This window comes from Tamandua tetradactyla, chromosome 8 (genome assembly GCF_023851605.1).
Source record: "Tamandua tetradactyla isolate mTamTet1 chromosome 8, mTamTet1.pri, whole genome shotgun sequence".
In the NCBI taxonomy this organism is placed as follows: domain Eukaryota; kingdom Metazoa; phylum Chordata; class Mammalia; order Pilosa; family Myrmecophagidae; genus Tamandua; species Tamandua tetradactyla.
In genome coordinates this window covers 76,832,151-76,853,830 of record NC_135334.1, presented here as the reverse complement: position 1 = coordinate 76,853,830, position 21,680 = coordinate 76,832,151, and the positions used below count along the sequence as shown (strand labels likewise).

The 21,680-nt window shown below is 36.5% G+C and overlaps 1 protein-coding gene across 1 annotated transcript; it reads right to left on the bottom strand.

The window, feature by feature from the left end:
- Positions 1-20,005: 20,005 nt before the first annotated feature.
- Positions 20,006-20,947, bottom strand: LOC143643540 (olfactory receptor 51A7-like). Its single transcript, XM_077112157.1, has one exon. The coding sequence runs from the start codon at positions 20,945-20,947 to the stop codon at positions 20,006-20,008; it is 942 nt and encodes a 313-aa protein (XP_076968272.1).
- Between the last annotated feature and the right edge of the window lie 733 nt (positions 20,948-21,680).

Sequence of the window (21,680 nt, the reverse complement as noted above, 5' to 3'; positions counted from 1 at the left end):
ACTCAGAAATGGACAGCACAATACTACCCAATTGTAATGCAATTATGTTAAAACACTGAATGAAGCTGCATGTGAGGTATAGGTTTTTTGTTTTTGTTTTTTTTGTTTTTTTTTCTTTCTATTATTGTTTTAATTCTTATTCTGTTGTCTTTTTATTTCTTTTTCTAAATTGATGCAAATGTACTAAGAAATGATGAATATGCAACTATGTGATGTTATTAAGAATTACTGATTGTACATGTAGATTGGAATGATTTCTAATTGTTTTGTTAATTCTTTTTTTAATTAATAAAAAAAAAAAAAACGAAAAAAAAAAAAAAAGAGCATGATTTTTCTGGAATACGTAATATTTCAAACCAGCACACTATCTTTTCATTAACCCATACTTTCATGCTATTGCATTGCTGAATCAAAAATTGAAAAATATTATGACCTGCATAATTAAAATCAATAAATGCTGGTCACTTAATAGTATTGAGAAATTTTCACCATTTTCCCATATATTTTGCTTAGAAACACATTGATTTTAATCAGATAGCACAAAATGTTGCAGAATGATTTATGAAACCCAGTATAACTTCCACATTGAAAAATTTGATTACCATTAAATTCACTATATGCATATGCTTTTTGGTACTTATTCATGCAGGTTATTATTTTTTATGGCATTAGACAATCCTTGATAAATATCCTGAACTAGAAACACATAAAATATCAGTGTATAGATTAGAACTATGGGGTGAAACGGTAACACATAATGAGGTTCACTAGGAGTAGAGGAGTCTAGTTGGATAAAAGAGTCAAGCTACAGCTCATGTGTACAGCTGAGCAATAAAAATAAAATTATTAATAAGAATGCAGTGTGCTTACTCAAAGAGAATGATAGTTATTAAAAGTTCTCATAGCTGCATATAGTCTATAACAGTTTATATACAATTGAGAGTAGCTAAAACTAAACTGGGGCATTCAGAGTGTTTCTTACCTTCAAGCAAATTCTGCTTCAAAAGCTCAGGGAAAACAGACTTTAAAACTTGGAAGAAAGGTGAAATGTCTGAGAAGAACCCTTCCCATCATTAGAAATATGATCCACTCAATCCTCTAGGCCTCCCAAAGAAACAAATAAAGAGCATTATAGTTCAGAGAGATCTTTGGAACCATGACAATGTCCTGTTACATGTATAATAAATTTTGCTATCTAGTCATGCAAGTCTTCCAGCATTCTGTTTCTTCTCAAACTTCCCTTGACTCTAAAGGTTTTGTACTAAATACAACATTGAAAACAATTATAAAATTGATACATTCTACAGGAAAAAAATGTTTGAAGGTATTAGAAAGGAATCAAGACAGGCAATAAGAAGTTCTGGTTATTGAGAAGGGAGGTAAATATGAGGAGCTTAATATCTCTGAGCTTTACCCAATACATGATTCTAATTATAAGTTGAAATGAAACCCAACACATAATGATACTCTTCCCAGACTGAGAGCAAGAGGTTAGAATTACAGGTTAAAAACAAAATAGCAAAAATATTGAGGTCCAAAGCTCTAAAGAAATGAAAACCACAGAAAAGTGAAGTCCAACATCTCTGTAATCATCTCCCCTCCCAAGTTATTGGCTATTTCCTAAGCGGTGCAAGCACAGGGTGATACCCACAAAATCTAGCAGATAACAGAAGTGGAAAGGCTATAGAACTGACCCAATATTTCAACAACACAGACAATGCTTGCTGGAAGCTAATGTGTGGATTTTAAATTCTGACAACCTAGAAAGCCTTGTAAATATCCTGAGGTGTCTGTTTAGATCTGGGATCATACTCATGACTGAGTGTCTGAGAAATGCTCACTCTCTTAGTGAAGATCACATCCTAAGAATAAGGGCTACTTCCCAAGATTAGGGGCAAAATTTAAATACAAAATTTAAATAAGCATGAAAGCAACTCTGAATAAGAGTAACACGATGAACTGAATTTCATTCTTCCTGTTAGGAAAATTCAACAGTCTTAGGAGAAAGATGATATAATCCAGAACATTTATAATGTTATAGTAATAGATTATCACCATCTCACCAATGATTTTAAGGCTTATTAAAGATAACTGACCAAAAAGTAAAGGAAACTAATAGACTAGGAAGATATATTAACAGGTGAATGATAATTTTAGATTAAATAGAATGAGATAAACAAAGTGCAAGTATACAAGAAAAATTATGAAACTACAGAGAATTTTAGCCAAGACTGTGAATGCATAAAACCTTGAAAGCACACAAAGAAATATTTTATCTTCATGGAAACATTGGAAGATTGAAAGGTAGCTTTTCAAAAAATATAGATGACATTTTTTAAATGCCAGTGGGAAAATAATGCTGATAATTAAAGTTGTATATTTATGAAAACATCTTTCAAATATGAAGACAAAATAGACATTTCAGGAAAGCGTCTGAATGTATTTACATATTTTATTTATTTCTCTTGCCTTATTTCACTAGCTAAGACATTCAATTCAATGTGGAATAAGTGGTATAGAAGCAGACATCCTTGAATTTTTTTTTCTGATCTTAGGGAAAAGTGTGAATTATTTCACCAATAAGCAGGAAGTCAGCCATAGATATTTAGTAGACTATCTCTCAAATTTCATTGAAACAGTCATGAATGTCATTACATTTTTTCTGAATATTCTGAGATTGGTTATCTGATTCTCTGATTCTCTTATTAAATACATGCGTATAGGCCTTTATACTGTTAATTATACAATGTCAAAGCAATTTTGCTTTAGTTAATTATCATTTCATTTATGTCTGAATCTGTTTTGATAATTTTGTGATAAGTGTATTTATTTTTATTTTCATGATGGATATTGTTTTTATAATATCATTAGTGCCAGCCTTTGGAATCAGGATTCTGAAACCTAATAGATTAAACTGGAAACTATTATTTTCCCCCATATTTATTGGAATGTCTGTTGTGATATTGGTAAATTTATTGATTAAAAATAAATTCAATAAAATTCATGAGTGAAACTTCCTCAGAATGGAAGCTTTTTAAAAAGTGATTATACATTGAAAATCCTATAGTTATTCAACCATCCTCAAAAATCAAAACTATTGGATAACAGTTTAACAGTTTCAGGTATTTCCCTCTAGTTAGACCAGCACATGAAAAACTGAAAGGGGATATCTATATACTGCATAAGAATAACTTCTAGGCTCTGTTGAAATCTCCCAGCCACTAAAACTTTATTTTGTTTCAATTCTTTTTTTCCTTTTTTGTCTAGAAGTGTTCTCACTTCCATGATGCCAGGGCCAGGCTCATGCCTTGGAGCCATGCCCCACATTGCCAGGGAGATTTACATCCCTGGGAGTCATGTCCCACATTGTGGGGAGGGCAGTGAGCTCAACTGTGAAGTTGGCTTAGAAAGACAGGCCACATTCGAGTAGCAAAAGAGATCCTCTGGATGACTGTTAGGCATAATCATAAGTAGGCTTAACTTCTCTGCAGAAATAAGTTTCATAGGAGCAAGCGCCAAGATAGAGGTTTCCATCAAATTTGCAATCTTCTGTGAATGCAAGAATCTAAGGAATTTCCCTGGTAGGGAAGTTTAATATTTCATTCTTTCTCCCCAGTCCCTCAAGGCAACTTTGCAAATACTTTTTTTATTCTCTGCCAAAATTACTCTGGGATATATCAAGCTATCACACTAACCTGTACAAACCAACAAGATCTCATGCCCTATTCAAGATTCCATGTAATTATGGTGTTCAAATAAACTGACCATACAAGTTAAATTAGCTAACATGCTACCAAAAATATAAATTTTGCACCAAATTAACATCTCTCTCTTTGGTCACACACAGAAGTTGAAGTTTTAAAATATGGACCATATCATCCTTTACTCGGTCGGTATCCTGATTTATCTTAGTCCTTTGCAGGTCAGCTTCATTCATATCTCTAGTCAAAAGCTGATCACTTTTTGAACTTTTTTAACAGTTACTGTACAGGATAATGCTGATTTTCATACTTTCAATGCTCTAACTCAGAGTCTCAGATGTCACATAAATACCTGAAGTTTCAGGGAATGACCAGGTTAACATAAATAGCACAGTATCTCAGAATTTAGAAATAACAGTTACAATTCCAGAGTAGGTGTGACTGCTATAAAAGCTTACCATCTAGAACGCTTTACAATAGGCCCAAACCTGATAAGTAATGCTCTCTACGGTTCTCCAAGTTTGTAGATTCTTGTTTGTCCATTTGAGTGAGTCATGCTAATATTTGTCTTTTGGTTTCTGCAATTTCATTCAAAATACTGTCCTTTGGATTCATTCACTCCATTGCATGACTCACAACTTCCTTTCTTCTTGCAGCTGGTCATTGGATGTATACACCACAGCTTTCCTTTATGTCCCTCAGTCTTTGTACCCTTAGGCCACCTCTTTCCATTGCGAATCAGGAAACTGCTGCCATACCCACCAGTGTGTAAATGTTCCTTCATGTCCCCACTCTCAGTTCCTCCAGGTATACACATAGTTACAGGGTTGCTAGCTAGATCATATGGCAACCCCGCCCCTAGCCTCCTGGGGAACTACCGCACTGTCCTCCAGAGGGGCTATTCCTCTCAGCTTCCCTCTCAACAGTGAAAAGATACATCTCTTTTTCCACATTTTCTCTAACCCTTATTTCATTCTGTTCATTTTTAAACAGTTTTATTTTCACATCATACAATACAGCCTAAGTAAAAAGCCACATGCTTACCACCATAATCTATATGAAGACATTTCCTTTACTTCTGCATAGCATCATTACCCTACCCTTATATCCTTGACTTGTCGACATTTAGTTTTGGCATAATGCTTTTGTTACATCCTATAACTGTTGACTGTAGACCTTAGCTTGCATTGTTTGTACTTTTTCCTGTATACCATCCCATTTTCAATGCACTGCAATGTTGACATTCCTTTGTTCTCCCCTGTGCAAAAATATTTTTATATTTGTACATTTAAAAACCATCATTGTCCACTCTAGGCATTCCTAAATAATACTGTCTCAGTCTTTCCTTCTTTTTTTCCTTCCAATATCATGCATGCCCCCAGCCCTTCTCCCTCAATCATACCAACATTCAATTTCATTCAGTGAACTAATATATTGTGCTACCATCAGATAGTATTATGCCATCCGTTTCTGAATTTTTACACTCAGGCTTGTTGCACATTCTGTATTTCTTCAGCACCAAATGCTAATCTTAACCCTCTTTCTATTTCCTGATAACTTGTGTTCTTAACTTTAACTTTCACAGTTCACTCATTAGCATTACTTCATATTAGTGAGAACACAGTATTCTTTTGTGTCTGGCTAATTTCACTCAGCATAATGTCTTCAAGTTTCATCTATGTTGTTACATGCTTTCTGACTTCATTCTTACAGTTGTGCACTATTCCATCACAGGTATATACCACAGCTTATTTAGCTAGTAATGGAATTCCTAGATCATATGGCAATCTATATTTAGCTTCCTGAAAACTGTCAAACTGCCTTCCAGAGCTGTTGTAACTTTCACACTCTCACCAACAGTGGATAAGTGTTCCTACTTCTCCACATTTCTATTTCCTGATAACCTGTGTTCTTAACTTTAACTTTCACAGTTCATTCATTAGCATTACTTCATATTAGTGAGAACTAATGGTGTTGTTTTTTTTTCTTTTTTTGATAATGGCCATTCTAGTGGGTGTGAGATGATATTTCATTGTGGTTTTGCTTTTCATTTCCCTAATAGGCAGTGAAGTTGAGCATCTTTTCATATTTCCTTTAGCCTTTTGTATTTCTCATCTGAAAATTGTCTGTGCATGTCTTTTGCCCATTTTTTATTGGGTTTTTCCTCTTTTTGCTGTTGAGTTGTAGAATCTCTTTATATATTCTGGGTATTAAACCCTTATTTGTTATGTGATTTTCAAATATCATCTTCCATTGCCTGCACTGCCTTTTTACATTCCTCACAAAGTTCTTTGATGCATAAAAGTGTTTAATCTCGGGGAGATACCATTTATCTATAGCTTTTTAAAATTGCACTGCTTTGGGTATGAGGTATAGGAAACCACTTCATATCATAAGATTTATAAGACATTTCCTTAGAAATTCTTCTAAAAGTTTTATGGTCTTGACTCTAATGTTTAGGTCTTTCATAAACTTTAAGCAAATTTTTCTTTCGAGTGTGAATATGGATCTATTTCATTCTTTTGCATATGAATATATAATTCTCCAAATACCATTTAATAAATAGGCTGCTCTGTCCCAGTTGGGTTGGCTTGACAGCTTTATTAAAGATTAATTATCTGTAGATGAGAGAGTCTATTTCTGAACACTCAAATGATTCTATTGGTCAGTATATCTATCTCTATGCCAGTACCATTCTTTTTGATCATTGTAGCTTTGTAAAGTTCTTTTTAGTCCTGTAATGTGAAACTTCCCACTTCATTTTTCTTTCTCAAGATATTTTTAGCCATTCAAGGCATCTTGCCTTTCTAAATAAATTTGGTTATGGGTTTTTCTATTTCTAGAAAGTAAGTTCTGAGATTTTCATTAGCATTGCATTAAAAGTATGAATCAATTTGGGTAGAATTGATTAATTATAGTTAGTCTTCCAAACCATGAATACAGTATGCCCTTCCATTTATTTAGGTCTTTCTAATTTCTTTTAGCAATTTCTTATAGTTTTCTGTGTTTAGGTCTTTTGTATCTTTACTTAAATTTATTCCTAAATATTGTACTCTTTTATTGCTATTGTAAATGGAATTTTTTTTCTTAATTTCCTCTTCAGATTGCTCATTACTACTGTATAGAAACACTACTGATTTTTGGGTGTTAATATTGTACCCTGCCACTTTGCTCTACTCATTTGTTAGCTCTAGTAGCTTTGCTATAGATTTTTCAAGCATTTCGAGGTATTGTGTCACATCATCTGCAAAGTGAGAATTTTGCCTCTTCCTTTCCAATTTGGATGCCTTTTATTTCTTTTTCTTGTCTAATTCCTCTGGCTATATTTTGCAGCACCATGTTGAATAACAATGATGACACTTGTCATCCTTGTCTATTTCCTGATCGTAGAGAGAAATATTTCATTCTTTCCCCATTAAGAATGATAGCTGTGGGCTTTTCATATATTCCCTTTATGATGTTGAGGAAGTTCCATTCTATTCATTTCCTTTGAAATGTTTTCATCAAGAAAGGACAATGAATTTTGTCAGACGCCTTTCTGCATTAATCAAGATAATCATGTGGTTCTTCCGCTTGGATTTTTTTATGCGGTATTTTACATTAATTGATTTTCTTGTGTTAAACCAGCCTTCCTTACCTGGATTAAATCTCGCTTTGTCATGGTATATAATTCTTTAATGCACTGCTGGATTTGATTTGCAAGTATTTAGTTGAGGGTTTTTTCATCTATATTCATTGAAGAGATTGGTCTGTAATTTTCTTTTCTTGTCTGGCTTTGGTATTAAGGTAATGTTGGCTTCATAGAACGTGTTAGGTAGCTTTCCCTCTGTCAGGTCCCAGCTCAAGGAGTGGTTACAGTGCTCTGGTAGCAAATTGAAATAAAGCATGAGGAACCACCAGTAGACTGGTCATCTTTAATCATTCCCCTCTGCTCTAATGCTTACACAGAAGTACTTCCTTATATACTAAACTACAAACAAAAAGTGGCATTTTACCAACAGGTGACAGTCTTACTGGGATATATGATTGAATACATGTATGTTACATCATTGGTTACATAACAGTGCTGTCTTATGTTACATAAGCTCTACTGTATCATGCTCCCCTGGAACTTCAGACCTGGTTGCACTTATGGTGGCCATGTTAGCAGCATAGTTACAATGAGCAATTTTTCTGGGCTCCACACTCCACCCCTTAAGTGGCCTGCATTGTAGGGGAAGCCTTATCCCACAGGACTGCTCCTTGAGCCCAGAGGCCAAAATGAGCAACAAAATATTACTAGAAATCCAGACAGGCATGGTAAGGTTACTATCACCCAATTCCAAATGCCTGTCATGGAATTCCACCAGGGCCATAAAGGATTCTGTGAGAGGGAGTGAATGGCTTGTAATTCCTCATCCATTTCATACCAGGCACCTTTGACAGAATCCTGATTGTCAGGAACATACAGCATTCTACATGTCACATTGCACAGGTTCCCCCTTGAGAAGCTATCAAGGTATTTAAAGTCATTCTGTTTTGCAAAACAACCCTCTCATCAGCATATTTAATCCATCATTAAAGTTAAAGCCTGTTTTGTTTGATTAAGAGCACAGGCAGTGTGTGCACCTAAAGACTGAATTTCTAATTCTAATTTAATGGTTCCAGTTTCTGGAAAAAATACGGTTAGAGGATAAAACCACCAGGCAGCTCATTTTTTATGGTGCCAACAGTGGTATACCATATCCCATAGAGGTGAGAATCCACCCTTTTTTATAGGGTCATCCCCATGTGCACTGCCCTATCCAATCAGTAGGTAGGTAGAGCCACCTGTATCAACCACAAACACATATATATCCCTTAGGGAGCCAATCAGTTGGCTTGGTCCCTACATATGTGTGGCCATCCCACCATCTTTTGGAAGCTGTAGATATTGTGGTCTTATTACAAAAAGACTCAGGAATCCATCCTGCTACCTGCTGGGGTCTCCCCGATGTTGTTCAGTGCACTGTGGTGCTTTTCTCTTAAAGCCACATGTTCAGTCATAAGCCACCCCCAACCATTTTTGATGGCATACCCGAAGTGGGGTGGGGGACAGGAAAGGGGTAAATTGTCCATGTCCCAGATAAGCCAAGTGTCAATTGCTTGCCATACTTCTCCTCAAGTTGGAGAACTGTGATGATCTCATTCTAGCCATGTCCAATTTTGTTTACTGGCTCATGTTATCAGTCATTGGAGCCCTTCAGCTATATCTGCTGGAAGCTCAGTACACACCCAGCAACAAGAGACCTTGTGGACCTTAGTATATGTGTGTCACCATGCCTCCAGGCTGTTAGCTGCCATCAGCTTGGTCAGAGGGATAATAAAGCTTTAGAACCCATTAGAGGTGAATCCATTCTTTCAGGGACAATGCAAGCCACTTGCTTATTCTGCAAGAGAATAGTGGTGGCCAGGGGTTCTGTCCTAGGCAAGAATTCCAAATTAAGTCCCCTCGCACTATACTGGCATGATCAGAAGGAAGTTCCACAGGCATAAGAGGCATGAGCCTAAAATGTAGGACATGTTCCTCATAGCAGAGAGCCTTTCCCATCATTGGATAAGGACTCGTGCACAGGAGCTGGCCACCTCAATGTCCAAGTTTGTACCTGCAAACCTTGGGTGACACCGTCTCCCCAGGGCAAAAGACATACTGTCCAGGAAGAGGTTTGGTCAATATTTTCCATGGCCATGTCCCAGGTTCTTGGTTGTAAAACAAGAGGGGCAGGTAATAATAACCCTCCTTCCCACACAGAGTATTTGTCTAACATGTCACTGCCTTCTGTATGAACATGCAAAGGCATTACATGTCTTTTAATCACTAAGTCCAAAGGAGAATATTCAGCACATGTAGACTGTTCTTTCAGCAAGTGAAAGCCGTAGCTAGCCAGGTGACCCACCCCTTCAATATCAGCTTTCCTGGAGCTAAAATCTGAAACTCTTTTTTCGGGGACCACTGTACCTTTCAATTATTCCTGCAGCTTTTGGTCCATATAGGACATGCTGTTAGTCCTATATGGACTATATGGACTAACATGTTGGTTGTTGGACTAACAACCAACATGTTAGTCAGTCAAGTCCACATCATCTCCACTGCTCGAGCATAAAATATCACGTAAGTATATGGGGCAGGGCTCAGCCTGCTTTTCCCCCTTAGCTTAGTGAATTGCTGCTTCTGGGGCAACTTTCCACAAAGTCAGTAATGCTGCACTGGGCTATTGATCAACTGTCTCTGGATTCATCACTTCAGCTACTAAATTAACTAACATTTACACCTGAGATACTTTGGTGAAGTCACCAGCTCTGTTAGCCCCTTTCTGCTCTTGGGGTGGCTTTTATTCAGATGGTAGTTCACCCTTTGCTTTACTGGGTGCACTCCTTTACATCCTTTTGTGCACCTTCACACTCCTTAACTGTGCCATTTTGTTTCTGACAGTTCAGGCTGTTAGTCCCTTTATCCCACAGGCATAACAGCTGTGCCAGGAGTTTTTTGCCAGGTTTTGCTGTACCTGTTTCATGAGATCTCAGAGTCTCTCTGGAGTATATGCTGTGTATGTCATCTGTTGGTGGACCTGTGGGGGGCCCACCAGTCCACCCCTTGGAGCCCAGGATTGTCATGATTGATCTATTGCTTTACTATGGGGCAGGCATGAAATAAGGGGGAAGTACTTGCTTGGGATGGCACCAACTCACTCCTGACTCCCTCCATTTCAGCTGGCCCCAGCACTGCTCTTTCTCTCCCAGGGCTCGGACCCAGCTTTCCAGTTCTTCTTGTAATTGCTGCAGCATCTGGACATGCACTTGCACTGCTAAAACTTCCTTATGCTGTTCTTGCACCATGGTTAAAAAAAAGAAGACAGATATACCACACTGGGGAAACTGGATGCCAGCTTTAAAGTCCTTTAAAGCCTTGGAACTCCCCAGTGGGGTGGATTCACATGGTCCCAAGCCTCTGGAGCAGACTACTGCAGCAAAGCAGCTTCTACAGGATGCCACATGCTTGTGGAGGGCCACATCCCGTCCATTCCAGCTTTCTCCCGGGCAAAGAGGCCACTCACTGTATCCTGCTGACTACACCAAATGTCAGGTTCCAGCTAAAGGAGCAGTCACTCTGGTCTGGTAGCAAATTGAACGAAAGAATGAGGAGCCACTGGTACAGTGGTCATCTTTAATCATTTCCCTCCACTTTGATGCTTACAGAGCAGTAGTTCCTTATATTCTAAACTACACAAAAGTGGCATATTACCAACACATGACATCATTCATAGATTATAGGATTGGATACATGTATGTTACATCATTGGTTACATAACAGTTGCTGAATCATGGTTATGTAAGCTCTGCTGTATCATGCTCCCCTGGAACTTCAGGCCCAGATGCACTTATGGCAGCCATCTTAGCAGGCTGTTTATAATGAACAATTTTTCTGGGCCCCACACTCTTCTCTTTATTTATTTTTTTAGCTATATTAGTATCAATTGTTTCTTGAATGCTTGGTAGAATTCACATGTGAAGCCACCTGGTCCTGGACTTTTCTTTGGAGGGGTTTCATCATGACTGATTCAGTCTCTTTCCTTGTGGTTGGTTTGTTGAAATCATCTATTTTTTCTCAAGTTAATGTTAATTGTTCAAGCTTTTGAAGGAAATTGTCCATTTCATCTACATTGGCATATTAGCCAATGTAGTCTATTAGCATACAATTGCTCATACTATCCTCTCATTTCCTGCTTTATGTACACTGGGTCAGTGGTTTCATACCCTCTCGCAATTCTGATTTTATTTATTTTCATTCTCTCTCATTTTTCTTTTGTCAACCTAGCAAAGAGTCCATCGATTTTATTGATTTTTTCAAAGAACCAACTTCAGGTTTTTTCTCTATGGTTTTCATGTTCTCAATCACATTTTTTCCACTCTAATCTTTCTTTCTTTCTTTTTTGTTTTGGGTCAGTGACCTTTTCTTTCTCTAGTTCTTCCAAGTGAACAATTAACTACTCAATTTTTCACTTTTTTCTTCTTTAATACAGACACTTAGGGAAATAAATTGTCCTCTCAATGCCACCTTTGTTGCAACCCATAAGTTTTTATGTATTGGGTTTACCTTGAGAAATTTACTGATTTCTCTATAATTTCTTCCTTGACCCACTGGCTGTTTAAGATTGTGTTGTTTAGCCTTCATATATTTACAAATTTTACAGCCCTCTACTTTTTATTTATTTTCATCTTCATTCAACTATGATAAGAGAATGTATTTTGTACAATTTCAATTTTTTTAAATTTATTGAGGCTTCCCAGTGCCTGCCCATGCAAATAAATAAATAAATAAAATGTATCAAGGCTTATCTTGTGTCATAGCATGTGGTCTGTCCCTGAAAATGATCCCTGGACACTTGAGAAAAATATCTAGTTCTTTTATTGTGTTACTTAAAATCCATTTTCTTATTGATCGTTTGTCTAGATGTCTATCCATTGATGAGAGTGGTGAATTTATGTCACTATTATTGTCGTGGTCTCTACTTCAGTGATGTTAGTATTTGCCTCATTTATTTTGGAGAACTCTGGCTTGATGCATAAATATTTATGATTGTATGTTTTATTGATAAGGTGTTCCTTTTATTAACATATAGTGCCCTTTTTGTCTCTTTTAATTGTTTTACATTTGAAGTCTAATTTGTTGGATATTAGTATAGCTACCCCTGCTCTTTTCTGGTTGTTGTTTGAATAAAATATCTTTTTCCAACTTTTCCCTTTCAATATGTTTCTGTCCTTGGGTCTAAAATGAGTCTCTTATAGACAGCATATAAATGGTTCTTCTTTCTGAATCTATTCTGTGAGTCTATGTCTATTTATTGGAGAGTTTAATCCATTAACATTTACTCTTATAACTGTAAAGGCAGTACTTTTATCTACATTTTTGTCTTTTGGGTTTTATATGCAATATCTTATGTTCTTTCTCTTTTTAGTTTTACCAATATTCTTCATTTCTACTCTTCTTTAGATCTCTCTCTCCTGTCTTTTCCTATATACCTGTAATACTCCCTTTATTATTTCTCATAGAACCAGTCTTTTGTCACAAACTCTCTGAGTGACTGTTTGAAAATATATGTATTTTTAAAGCTGGAATGGCTTTATTAATGTGAAACAAAATACTTCCTAGCAAAAGAAATTATCAGGGATAAAGAGTGATAGTACATAATGATGAAAGGGTCAATTCATGAAAAAGATACAAATCCTAATGTATATGAACCTAATAGAGCTTCAAAACACATAAAGTAAAAACTGGCAGAACTGAAATGAGAAATAGACAAGTCAACAGAGTTGGAGATTTCAACATCCCTCTCTAAAGGAATGTTGTTAGACTGACCTAGCAGACAGAAAATCAGCAAGGACATTTAATGAACAGTCCACCCAACAACAGCAGAATACATACTCTTTTTTTTTAAACAATTTTTAAACATTTTAAATTGTTAACATATATACAAAGAAAAGAAAAGAAAAAGCAATGATTTTCAAAGTACACCTCAACAAGTAGTTACAGATTTCAGAGTTTGTTACGGGTTACTATCCACTATTTCAGATATTTTCTACTAGCTGCTCCAAAACACTGGAGGCTAGAAGAAATATATTTTTCTTTTTTGTGAAAAATAACAGGTATACTAAAGCAATAAATTTCAAAGTACATCGCAAAAATTAGTTGTAGAATAGATTTCAGAGGTTGGTATGGGATTCAATTCTACAATTTTAGGTTTTATAATTCTAGCTGCTCCAAGACACTGGAGACTAAAAGAAATATCAATATAATGCTTCAGTAATGATACTCGTTTGTTTAACCCTACCTTCTCCACCATCACCTTTGTTCTTTCTCCCACACTTTAGGAATATTTGGGCTATGACCATTCTAACTTTTTCATGTTGGGTATAGGATAGGGGGACGGAACTAGCTGATGTTCTGGAGAGGCTGGCCCCTCTGCATTTCAGGACTTATCTGGTCGAGGAACCCTTCTATAGATTGGAAGTTTCAGAAAACATACTCTTCTCAAGTGCACATGGCACATTCACCAAGACAGACCATATCCTGAATCACAAAAGTTGTAGAACAAACTTCGATGAATGTGAAAGAACTGAAATCATACAAATTATGTTCTCTAACAATAATGGAATGAAACTAGAAATCAGTAACAGAATGAACAGGAAATTTTCTAAACATGTGAAAGTAAACAATATACTTAAAAACAATCCATGGGTTAAAAAAAAGTAGTCCATACCACACTTGGCATTGTCAGTACCTTCAAGTTTACAATTCTGCTGAGTTTACTGATATCCGCTCGTGATTCCAACTTGCATTTCCCTGATAAACAATGAAAGTGAGCACTTTTTGTTTGAAAATATTTTAAACTCCCCCTCATTTTGAATGACAGCTTTGCTGGGTATAGAATTCTTGGTTGGAAGATTTTTCTGTTTCAGAATCTTAAATATATCATACTGCTGCCTTCTCATCTCCATGGTTTCTGCTGAGAAATCTGCATATATTTTTAATAAGCTACTTTTGTATATAATGGATTGTTTTCTCTTGCTGCTTTCAGAGTTCTCTCTTTGTCTTTGACATTTGACAATCTGGTTAGTAAGTGTCTTAGATTAGGTCTATCTGCATCTATATTGACACACATCTATATCGCTGTGCTTCTTGGATCTGTAATTTTTGCCTTTCATAAGAGATGGGAAATTTTCAGTGATTATATCCTTCATTATTCTTTCCACCCCTTTCCCTTTTCTTGTTCTGGGACACCCATAATAAATATGTTTGTGCACTTCATGTTGTTATTCAATTCCCTGAGGCACTGCTCAAAATTTTCCACTCCTTTCCCTATCTGTTCTTTTGTGTGTAGGACTCCAGATGTACTTTCCTTTAGTTCACTAATCCTTTCTTTGGCCTCACCAAATCTGCTGTTGTAAGTCTCCATTGTTTGTTTATTTTTTTATCTCTTCTATTATGCCTTTCATTCCTATAAGTTCTGCCATTTGTTATTACAAATTTTTGAGTTCTTCTTTATGTTCACCCAATATCTTTTTTATATCCGTCATCTCTTTTACCATATCTTCTCTCAGCCTATTGATTTAATTTTTGATGTGATTTTGCATGTCTCTTTGAACATTCTTAATTAGTTGTCTGAACTCCTGTATCTCATTTGCAATGACAGCATTTTCCTTTGGGCCATATCTTCAGTTTTCCTAGTATGACTCATTATTTTTTCAGACATCTAGGCATTTGGTGTCTTTAATTAGTTTATTTCATAGGTCATCTTCACTTTTTTACTGAGATCTTCATGTTGGATGGCTTTGTTCTCTCTTTTTTTTTTTTTCATCCAGTTCAACTTATTCTAGACCTCTGGCATAGTTTCTATTTAACTGATTGGATTTTTTCACTTCTTGTTTTTCTGTTTCTTTCCCTGCATGTATGGAACCTTTTTTTGAGGAGGATCTCTTCAGATTTTTTCAGACCAGACAGGCTCTTATTTCAGGAAAAGAGTCTAACCAGTATCAAGTTTCCCTGAAGGTGAGACCCAGCAGATTGTGAGACTTTCCTATGAAGCCTCTAGACCTTGTGCTTTCTCTGTTGAACCCAGCCTGATGCTTGTCAGCCTGCACCTTCCCTCCATTGTAAAGTGCTGTGAAATAAATGTCTTTAAGATTGGGCATGATCACGTGAATCCCCAAACTGTGGACACACAAGAATTCAACCTGTTTCCATCTCTAGGAAGAAAATGTTCTATTTCCTTAGTTATACATTTGATATATTACTGTTGGGATCCATGATTCTGAAAAAAAAACAGTGCTACCTGCTTATAGATTACTTTATTTACTACATTATGGGCAAGAGGATGAGTGAAATGGCACAGGAGGTAAATAGTAGACAGAAGAATGTGGTCAGAGGTCCAAATGGTGGCTAGAGAAGAAGAAGATAAAAATAGAAAGCTCAAGGAAGAAGAACATGTGAGCTGTGTGCATGTCAAATGCTTTGGGTCATACTGCCATTTTCTGTAGATAAAAAACAGCCTGGAAAATCAGGATATAGGAGACAAAGATCAAAATCATGTCAAATCCCAATATTGTAAAACCCCCAAACAGACCACATATTTTATTGACTTCAGCAGCTATCTTGACCACAGCCATGTGCTTACAATAAAAATGGGCATGCCAGTGAAGTGAAAAATGTCTTTTGAATAGAATGGGCTACAGGCTGACCAGCACTGCAGCTCTCATTGCCACCCGACTATCACGCAACCCATGATGAAATGTGGGAGGATGGTTCAGGCCTACAGCATCACAGATGGCAACATATCAATCAAAGACCATGGCCAAAAGGATGCCAGATTTCATGCATGACAAGATGTAAATGTAAAAGACCTAGGCTAGGTAGGCAACAAAACCATGAATCAAGGGCTGGACCAGAAGATGGCCATTATCTTGAGAGCGGTGGTTGTGCAGATCTCTACATCAGTGGCTGCTGGAACTGCCAGGAAAAATTACACGGGCTCATGCAAACTATATTCTGTAAGGATGATGATTAGTAAAATGATCTTTCCCAGTAGAGCCACCAGGCACACTGCAAGGAAGGGGAAGCCCATTCAAAACTGAATATTCGCTAGTCCAGGAATCCCAGTTAAGGTTAGTATTCCAGGGTCCAGCTTTGACTTGTTAATGGATGCTATAGATGCTAGTGATCTATCTTCTCACCACAGATTCTGATATTTGCAGAAGGATAACATGAATGGGAAATGAAAAGGCCACAGCCTGCATTATAATTTAGACATAGTGAGCATTGGAAAAATAAGTTTAGTGCTTTAAACAGAAATTTAATCATGAGTTTGATTTTTAGCTTCTATGCCACATGTTAGGATAACAGAAGCAAGCAACCCTGCAAAGCTTCTGTAAAGCCATATATGACAGTAAGAAATGGGAAAGTTTAGCTCCTATGGAAATGGGAACCCTGACACTCAGAGCACTGATCTTTTGTGACTCCCATGAGCCTCAGGCTGGGCAGCCTGAAAAGATACAATTAGGATTTATTTCTTTAAATACAGTGTCTACATGCCAGCCCAATTTCACTGCATTGAAAACTCCTACACTTCTTGTTTCTCTAGTTCTGTGTGCATTAGTCAGGGCCATATGAGAGCCTCATTGTGAGTTACACTGCTCTTTGTCTCAGATAGTGGGTTATGCCATTATCTCTGAGTTTTTGACATTGGACCTTAAGTGGGATTTAATATGGTAGAGTTTAGTTTTCTTATATTCATTCATCCCTTCATTAAAATATTCAACATATGAAAATATTCAACTGTGCCCTGTGAATATGGCTTTTTGAGAAGATTTGAAGGATTTGTGTTGCTTTTAGAATTGGCCAGGGGTGCTGATTCACTAAATGAATTAAGGGTCAGTTAAGTTTAGGGGGTTTAATTTTGTGGAATAGAGAGGATGGAATACAAACATTGGTTTTACACAGGATTAGATGATTAAATAGAGAGAGAGATAAAGATATATATATATATATATATATATATAGAGAGAGAGAGAGAGAGAGAGAGAGAGAGAGAGAGAGAGAGACCACAGAGGAAACAGAATTTAAGAAAAAGGGGAAAATTAAAATATGATGGAGTGTAGTGTAAAGCAGCATCTGGCTGGGTTACGTATAACCTGCATCAGAATTCGCAAGATTTTTTTCCCATTGTTTAAAACTCTCGAGACTCCTTGAACTCTGTTTTCAGGGTACATATCCTCTGGTTTGCATAATGTGGATCAACTTTCTCTTTTTAATCACATTATACAATATCAGGACTCTACATTCTATAATCTACCATGACTAGTTAACCCTGGTTTGAATCTTGAAACTCCTTTTCATGTAATGCCCACCAGCGGGGTTGGACCGCATAGCGACCTCCTTTGAGAGTGGGGGATGGGTGCCAGTAGCTACTGATGAGAGGGTAATTTACTGCTCTTTACCCTTTATTTATCAGCCTCTTCCTTGTGATTTTCCCTGGATGCTGTTCAATATTCTTCTGACCTCTAGAATTTCAAAATAGTTGTTTCACACAATTGCTGCCTGTGTAATAGTTGTTCTGTGGAAGGACGGAGCCCTGGAGCCCTTAACTACTCTGCTATCTTTCCATACTCACTCATATATTTTTTATTCTGATTTCATTTACCTGTAATGTTACTTGAGCAGCAAGACATTTTAAAGTGCCCCAGGATTCTACTGCCTTGCCAAGTTTGAGTAGCATTCTTTGCATGGCTCTTATAAAGTGTTATCAGTAAAGATGGATTATACTTGGGTACTTGTATGTCTTAAGCATTCTGATGATTTACTATTTCCATGATGATTCTCAATCAGTACTATGTACATTAGTTCCTAATCTCTCACGTAATACAATTATGCATGGATTTTTTAGACTTGCAATAAAATTCCTACAGACAACAATGAGTTGATTTCTTATGTATCCTTTAATGAGAATTGTTCCTGAATAATTTTCTTGATATTATGAGTTCTTGCTATTCTCATTATGACATCATTGACAGTTCTAATAGGTAACTATGGTTTGCTTATTTAATTCATTTAATATTGTTTAATTTTATTTTACTCCTCCCCATTCCCATTTCTCCAATTCTTCTAAGGAATAATCTGCTTCTTTTGTGTATTCCAGTTACTGTGACTGGGTGGTGTCACAGGGATTGTTACATGACCCACTTTGGCCATCACATTAAGTTCATATCCATTATATCAGTTTGGTTTAAGGACATTAAGTAAGGCAGACTATCAATCCTTTTCCTTGAACCTTAAGCAGTGTTGCTAGTGGAAGTCCTCTCTCTTCTTTGTTACTTGAAATATAGTAAGTGATCCCGCTGTCTATTACTACACCTGGAGACCATTTCCTCAAGCATGTAGATTTAGTTCCTTTCACAATACTGATAGAAGCAGAGAAGTTGTGTGACAGTAGGTGATTCTAACAACTTTTTTCCCGTATTTTAGGATACTATAGCTCCACAGTTATCTGCGACTTCTTTTTCATGTCTGTGATCCATTAGAACAACCTAAGGATGTTTTGGTTGCCTAAGATAATGGCTTAATTTTATATCACTTGCAATAGAAGATAAATTTTAATAATAGAAGCTGTCAGATTTTCAGAGTTGGGTGTAGATGAAAGATATTAGTACTCATTATAAATATATGTAAATTAATGTGGGGAACATCTAGTGAGGATTGGACAAGATCCTATGTCTATATAGTTTACTCATTCCTTTTAAAAATTTCTAAATAACGTTTTCCTTGCTTTGTCTCATTTCTGTCCCAAGTAAGAAATTTGTAGAACAATGGAGCACAATATTAATGTAGTTTTCCAGTATCATCTAATTTATTCTTCACATTTCCTATATTTATATCTTCAAAACTGGCTAAGATCACTATCTTTTTAACAAACATAATTAACAATTGTTATGGTAAAGGTATTTTGATGAGCATTGAAAAAGATAAAGGTGAAAACCTGCTTCTTCAATCAGTTACACTCTGGTACAGGAGATAGACAGTAATAAAATATTGGGTACAATCTTGGCACCTTATTCCAGGAGGGAATTTCTGAGAGTATTGCAAACAATTGAAAATACAATTAACAAAATATTTGCTTTTTGTGTTTTTGGAATTTAATTTTAATTGTTTTATGCCTAGGAGCCTCATATCTCCAGATGTATCAGTAGACTTGAAGATAGAAGAATATTTATGTTTCAGTGAATTGCTGATCACACTTACACACACACACACGTGCACATTCACACACACTTGGTGTTTAGGAGATGCTGATTCTGTATGTGTGTTTATTCTTTTACACATTTCAGTCAATGCTGATCATGCCAAAGTTAATTACACCTTTAATTGCCTTTTGCTAACTGAACACTTTTTTATCTTTTAGAGTAATACTTTAAAAATTACAGTAGTCATAATTTGCATTGTGTTGCTGTGGTTGGTGTTGATAGAGTTACATGGTTTGTTGGAAAGACAAGCAAAAATGTGAAAGGAGGTGGCAAAAATAGTTGTAAGCATATTATAATTCCACACCTAAATACCTAATTCCCTAATCTGCAATGTTATTTCTGATAATTTATGTCAAAATCTTTAAATTATATGGGCCTACTAACAACAAGCAATGTATTATTGTGCTCAATTTCTGTTCTTCCCTTCTTGGAACACTGTATTTGTTCAGAAATCACCAACTTAGATGGTCTTTCTTTGCAGCTGAAGTTTCACATCAACCCTGTTTCTCACATAACTTCACCAGGATCAGGTTTTTAATCTGCTGGCTCTTCACAGAGTACACAATGGGATTCATTAGAGGGGGAACCAGAAGGAAGATATCAGCAATAATGATTCTGATAACTGGAGAAGCATTTTTGGCAAACCGATGGAGGACAGACAAGGTCACAATAGGTACATAGAAGATGAGCACGGCACAGAAGTGGGAGGTGCAAGTGTTAAGGACTTTGAGGCGGCCCTCGTGTGAGGCAATGCCCAGAACAACTTTCAGTATCATCATGTAAGACACAGAAATGCATGCCAATACTAACATAGCTACAAGAGGCACAAAAAATCCATAGATGATATTGACCCTGTTGTCAGAACAGGCCAGTTTCATAACATCCTGGTGGAGGCAGTAGGAGTGGGATAAAAGGCTTTTCTTACAAAATTTCAACCTCTTTAAAATAAAGGGGAAAGGAAGGACAAATGAAATACTTATTCCAGCAAACACAAGGCCCGTTTTAATAACTCTGGCACCAGTAAGGATAGAGATGTATCTCAAAGGATTATAGATGGCTATAAAGCGATCGACTGACATGATGAAAAGTACTGATGACTCCATCGCTGAAAATCCATGAATGAAAAATGTTTGAGCAAAGCAGGCATTAGAGGAAATTCCTGTGGCATTGAATAAAAAGATTCTCAGCATGGTTGGAAGGGAAGAGAAGGACAGTCCCAGGTCAGAAACTGCCAGCATGGAGAGGAAATAATACATAGGCTCATGTAGAGAGCTCTCGGTTTTTATGAAAAAGAGGATGGTGCAATTCCCCAAGATGGCAAGGAGGTACATGAGGCAAATGGGGATAGAGAACCAAATGTGAGCTTGCTCCATCCCTGGAATTCCAATCAGATAGAAAGTAGAGATTTCCACTTCAGAGATGTTGAAGTCTGACATGAGAAGTAAGTGAGGGAATCAGCAGAGACTTCCTGCAGTGGCATAAACAAATTGGCTCAAACCAACGTTTTTTTTGTGATTCAGCAGTTAGAAAGCTGGAGATTCCAGCTTTCCCATAATAATTCTTAGGACTAATACAAAATATTCAGAAGTAATCCCAAGACTCATATTACTAAGATAATAAATAAAAATGGAAATATATTAATCTCTTGTTTGCAAATCCTCAGCAAATACAAATATTCTAAATATTTTCCCTGACCTCAGCATCCAGAATGCATGCAGCAAATTTAACCACCCCCATTTTGTATTTTGTATTAAGATCACTTAATACAATTAAAATTGCTGTTATTGAAGAAAATTAACCTTCTAGAAAGTGCCTCCTTTTTTAAAGTTGTCATTCTCTTATAATGTGGCAACCAGGTCACTTTTTCTCTACCTGCCTTGTTTTCTGCTTTTGACCTCTCTTGTTCTCACGTATATTGCAAGAGTCTGATAGATTCCTCTCGGGTATAATCAGTGCACAGCTTTTCTATTGCAGACTCTCTTTTCTAAATATTTTTACTCTTACATTATCTTTTCACTTTCCTCTTTTTTTCTGAAAATTTATTTTTGATCTGCACTTTCCTTCCTCTGTTATCTTTTCTCTTATCTCTAAACTGTAGTATATGCAAGATGTTTCTGAACTGCTACTCCTGAGGTCACTACTCTTGAGCTTTTACATTGCTATCTCTGT

Excerpts from the sequence above, each read along its gene's own strand:
- LOC143643540 (XM_077112157.1), bottom strand. The coding sequence starts at position 20,947 with ATGTCAGACTTCAACATCTCTGAAGTGGAAATCTCTACTTTCTATCTG.